General features: G+C 52.3%; 1 protein-coding gene across 2 annotated transcripts in view; it reads left to right on the top strand.

Annotated features, from left to right (window-relative positions):
• The first annotated feature begins 459 nt into the window (after window positions 1-459).
• Window positions 460-5,361, top strand: part of PSTPIP1 (proline-serine-threonine phosphatase interacting protein 1) — a 46,497-nt gene continuing 41,595 nt past the window's right edge. For both annotated transcript variants that reach the window (XM_077780479.1, XM_077780480.1), the window contains exon 1: window positions 460-714. In XM_077780479.1, the coding sequence (XP_077636605.1) occupies window positions 679-714 (36 nt within the window). In that variant the 5' untranslated portion in view covers window positions 460-678. The remainder of the gene's footprint in view (window positions 715-5,361) is intronic.

Here is a 5,361-nt window from a genome sequence, read left to right on the forward strand (position 1 = left end):
GCTTGGCCATGGGGCCGGGGTGGTGGGCCACAGCCCCGGGGTTCCTGCCCCATCCTTGCCCACACCTTCGGTGGGCATCAGGCTCCCTGTTTATGGGCCCTGAGAATGGCCCGGCGAGGGCTTTGGAAGGGGGCAGGTGGAGGCGGGCAGCAGAGTGGCAGGTGTCAGGCGGGGAGGAAACAGGGAGCATGGCAGCTCCACTTCCTGTGGGTGAGGGCCCCGGGGGGAGGTTGCACAAACCTTCCTGCGCAGGCCCCAGGCTGCCTTCCCGCCTGGCCTGTGCACCAGCCTGCCTCTCCCACCGGCTACTGCCTCCCAGCCGGGGCTGGCATCTCTGCTCTCAGTCCTGCAGCCTGGACTGCGTCTCCATCACCGCAGGGCTGGCGAGGGGCCTGCTGGACACCAGGGCCCGCCCTCCCATCACTGGAAGGGTAGTGCTCCTTCCTCATTTTGCTGCTGATTCTAGCCCCAAACAAAACAGGTCGAGCCCTTTTCCTCCCTCCCGCAGCTCCTCTCTGGCTTGCGGCTGCCTTCTGAGCCGCTGCAGACGGCGCCGGCCCGGGAGGGGGGGTGGCTGGGCCAGCCCTGTCGGGACTGGGACGGTGCGCCTGGCTCCTGGCCCTTGTTCAGCCCCGTCTGTGGCAGGAGAGCAAGCTTTGCCGTGGCAGTCGCCTGAAGATGATGCCCCAGCTTCAGTTCAGAGATGCCTTCTGGGTGAGTGGAGACGGCTGGGGCATGGAACAAGTGGAAGGGGCTCTGGGGGGGCTAGCTTGGCTGACATATCCCCGTGGCAGCCGATGAGGGTGCAGCTCCGGGAGGGAGGCTTGCTCATAAAAGTAGCGGTTGATTTTTGGTCTTCATTATTGTGGAGATGACCTGGGCTTCTGTCCCTTCCGAGTTGGAAGATGAAGGGGGTCCTTGGCCTGGGGTGCTGATTTCTCTGCAAACTTCACCACAGTGAAGTGGGGGAGGGATATCCTCTATACACCGCGGCCTGACTTCTCTGAGAGACGCTCTCCCCACTGCAGGATCTTGTTAGGAGAATCTAGGGGCGCCTGGGTGGCTCAGTTGGTTAAGGGTCTGACTTCGGCTCACGTCCTGATCTCAGGGTTGGTGAGTTTGAGTCCCGCCTTGGGCTCTGTGCTGACAGTGCAGAGCCTGTTTGGGATTCTCTCTCTCTATCCCACCCCTCCCCTACTTATACTCTCTTTCTCTCTCAAAATAAAAAAACTTTTAACAAATTAAAAAAAATGTTTTAATGTTTATTTATTTTTGAGAGAGAGAGAGAGAGAGAGAGAAAGGCAGAGCACGAGCAGGGGATGGGGAGAGAAAGGCTCAGAATCCAAAGCAGGCTCCAGGCTGGGAGCTGTTAGCACAGAGCCCAAGGCGGGGCTCAAACTCAAACTGTGAGACCATGACCTGAGCTGAAGTCAGACGCTTAACTGACCAAGCTACCCAGGAGCCCCTAAATTTTTTTTTAAAAAGGAGAATCTAGGGGCGCCTGGGTGGCTCAGTGGTTACGTGTCTGACTTCAACTCAGGTCATGNTGTTAGGAGAATCTAGGGGCGCCTGGGTGGCTCAGTTGGTTAAGGGTCTGACTTCGGCTCAGGTCCTGATCTTAGGGATGGTGAGTTTGAGTCCCGCCTTGGGCTCTGTGCTGACAGTGCAGAGCCTGTTTGGGATTCTCTCTCTCTATCCCACCCCTCCCCTACTTATACTCTCTTTCTCTCTCAAAATAAAAAAACTTTTAACAAATTAAAAAAAATGTTTTAATGTTTGTTTATTTTTGAGAGAGAGAGAGAGAGAGAGAGAAAGGCAGAGCACGAGCAGGGGATGGGGAGAGAAAGGCTCAGAATCCAAAGCAGGCTCCAGGCTGGGAGCTGTTAGCACAGAGCCCAAGGCGGGGCTCAAACTCAAACTGTGAGACCATGACCTGAGCTGAAGTCAGACGCTTAACTGACCAAGCTACCCAGGAGCCCCTAAATTTTTTTTTAAAAAGGAGAATCTAGGGGCGCCTGGGTGGCTCAGTGGTTACGTGTCTGACTTCAACTCAGGTCATGATCTCGGGGTTCATGGGTCCAAGCCCTGCGTTGGGCTCTGTGCTGACAGCTTGGAGCCTGGAGCCTTCTTTGGATTCTGTGTGTCTCTCTCTCTTTGACCCTCCCCCGCTCACACTCTGTCTGTCTCTCTCAAAAATAAATAAACTTTTAAGAAAATTTAAAAAGGAGAATCTAATATATGGATAGGAGCTTGGGGAGGCCATGTGAGGTGAAGGAGGGAGGGGTTCATAGGTTTGGGGACCAGACAAACTTTAATTGGGATATTGGCTCTGCTACTTAGAGGCTGGGCAAGCTATCTTATTTCTCTGAGCCTCATTTTCCCCAGCTATACAGTCCAGATAAATATTAATAAGCATCCCAACTGAATGGGAGGATTTAAAAAGGTGATCTAATATAATCAAATGACAGTTCTTTTCTCCTCATACAACCCCTCTTCCTTGCAGACTTTAGGGGTCCTTTGAGGAGGCAGCAGGACTAGGCAATTCCTTACTAGCTTTCTTAAATTCAGTGCAGGCATACTCTGAGTCCTTTCCCCATGAAATGATGGCATCCAATAGGCTCATGAAGGTGAAATGCCTTGGCATGGGCCACACAGCCTGCAAGCCCACTTTGGACCCCAGATCCCCTCAGCTTTTTAGCAGCCCTGCCTCTACCTTTCCCCTGCTTCTCAAGCTCTGGCTGTTCCCAGTGGCTCATGGGAAAAAGCTGAGACCTCTCTAGTTCGAGCTGGGGAATGAGGCTGTCCTGAGGGTGCCTCCCTCCAATCCTGCAGAGGACTCCTTGGCCCTTCACTCAGCCGGCTCAGCCTTAGCCAGCAGCCTGGCCCTCCCTGGGCCCTTTCCTGTGGGGCCTGTGGCCAGGAGGATGAGAGTTACTGAGCCAGGACTTCCTTCCCTTCCAGGCTGTGCTCCGCTTGGGGCCTGTGGCCAGCATGTGAGCGGCCTGCTTCTCACCTGCCCTGATCACACAGTGAGCAGAGGGCCACTGGGTAGGGTATCTGTTCCTCTCTGGGCCTCTGTTTCCCCATCTCTACACAGAAGAGGTGGGGTCAGGCCAGTGAAGACAATGGGGGCAGACCCAGCTCAGCCCAGCCCAAGCACCAGGCTGGCAGCTGGGCCCTTGAGAAGGGGCGTTGGCTGCTGTAGGGGGTGGGGCAGTGAGTCATCACCTCTGATCTGACTTAGAGCACAAAGCGGGGAAAGAGGTAGGGTCTGGAAATCCAGGGTGCTCTGTAGCCCAGGGCAGACCAGGAGACCCTAACCATTTTACCTCTAAAACATCTGTCCCAGCCCAGGGCCTCTGGGCCCACCTTCCCGAGGGCAGAGTTCTGGCAAGGAGCAGCCCCCATGGCAGGACCTGGGCTGTGGGGGATGGCATAGGAGTGGGTAGGGTGTGGCAGGGGCGGCTGCTGCAGCAAGCAAGGAGCCCACCTGTGGTGGCTTTCTAAGGGACATCCAACCACGCTTTGTGCTCGCCCCACCTCTGAGCCATCGCAGGCTCCATGGCCTCCACGTACCTCCTCTCCTCTCCTGCTGGCTCCCTGGGCTGGAGTAAGGGTATAGTGTAGGCAAGGCCAGAGCAGAGAGGGGGAAGAAAGTGGTCAGTGGGAGCCGCTCACCCTGAGCCTGGGCAAATGCCCCAGGAGATTATGGTCAGCATCACTGCCCCCAGGGCTCTGAATTCTAATCCTTCTCCCTGATGCCCAGCTCAGCCCATGAGGACAACTAACACTTACTTGTACTAAAGAAGTGTCAGGCATTGTTCTCAGGACTGTGGATATATTCATTCATTTAAACTGATGAAGTAGATGCTGATGTTATTTCCATTATTCAGAGGAGGAAGTTGAGGCACAGAGAGCTCAAGTAGCTTGCCAAGGTCACACAGTGGTGATTAAACCTGACAGTCTAGCTCCAGTGTCTGGGCTTTCACCCAAGGTGCTTAAACACCCTCTATCAACACAGCAGATCACTGGATCTTTAGGCTACATCAGCAAAATGGAGGAAAAAAGTCTGTCCTTCCTACCTCCTAGAGAAATAAGGAGATCAGACGAGGTTGATATAAGTATTTTGAAGCTCAGTTTACAGACAAATCTGTAAAACAAAAGTCACAGTGATCTCACTGCTGTAGCGGTAGAGGGACAGAGCCCAACCTTCCCCTCCCCCATCTTTCCCATTACCCCAGCCCAAGGCAATGGCATTACATCCCATAGCTTGGCAGTTCAAAAATGAGTAGTCTTAAATAGTGGAAGGAAACCCATGAACTAGAAGGATCATGTCTAATACCTTAGCACTGCAGTTATTTGGCAACCTCAACCATCCAGCACACAGGTGAGATCCAGCCCCTTCCTGGCAGTAGTTCAAAGCAAGAGGGAAACACAAGTGGTTTCTGAGGAGCTAAGAGCTTACATTAAAGCTCATATACTTTAATCATAGGAGATGCCCCGTAATTTTTAGTTAGGGCCTATGAACTCTGATTTTACCCATAATTTTAACATTCGCTCTTTTAATTTATAGCTGCATCAGTTAGTAGGGGTCTACGTGGAACATGATATACATTGATGATTGATATGAACTGTTGAAGTTTCACAGATAGCTGGTAGCTGATAGCAAGGTAGGAGACCAACAAATTATAAAAAGCCAACATAATGACTCAAAAGTGGTGGGAACATTCAGCGTGGAAGCAGGCCAGTTCTGTTGCTCAGCAGATCTGTATTTGTAATTTATCAATGTGGCCATCCAGTATGTATTTATAGCCTATTTTCTGTGGCAAAACATTCAGATGCAAGCCACTGTGGAGTGGACTAGCCACAAGGGAAGGAAGGGATAATTTCATTTCTGTTACACACACAAATGATAAAGAGCATTGCAGCTTTGCAGGAAGTTAGTGGCTGGGCCTCAGAGTGGGGCTTGTCAGTGAGACAAAGTTGAGAGTAAGAATATGAGGTGCCTAAGCTGAGACGGCTTTGGATCTCATATAACCTGCCCAGCAGTGAGTCAGAGGGGCACAGAAGCCCAAAAAATGCAAGGTCCTACTCCCACCTCCAGTCTCTTTGCCAGTGGCTTAGCTCCCAGCAGGCAGCCAAACTCTATTGCAGAAAACATCTGTCTGCATCCTCAACACAGGGCTGGCAAGCAAGGGACAGTGTTCAGTCAACGTTTGTAGAATGAATGTATGAACGTGGTCCCACTACTTTCCTGAACCCATTTTCTCCTTCAACTCCCTTTAGTTCTATTCTACAGATATTTGTTGAACAGTATTCTCTGCTCGGTGGTCTTAGCTGGACCCCGACCTAGCATCCATC

The sequence above is a fragment of the Crocuta crocuta genome, unplaced genomic scaffold, assembly GCF_008692635.1.
Source record: "Crocuta crocuta isolate KB4526 unplaced genomic scaffold, BGI_CrCroc_1.0 scaffold310, whole genome shotgun sequence".
Classification (NCBI taxonomy): Eukaryota; Metazoa; Chordata; class Mammalia; order Carnivora; family Hyaenidae; genus Crocuta; species Crocuta crocuta.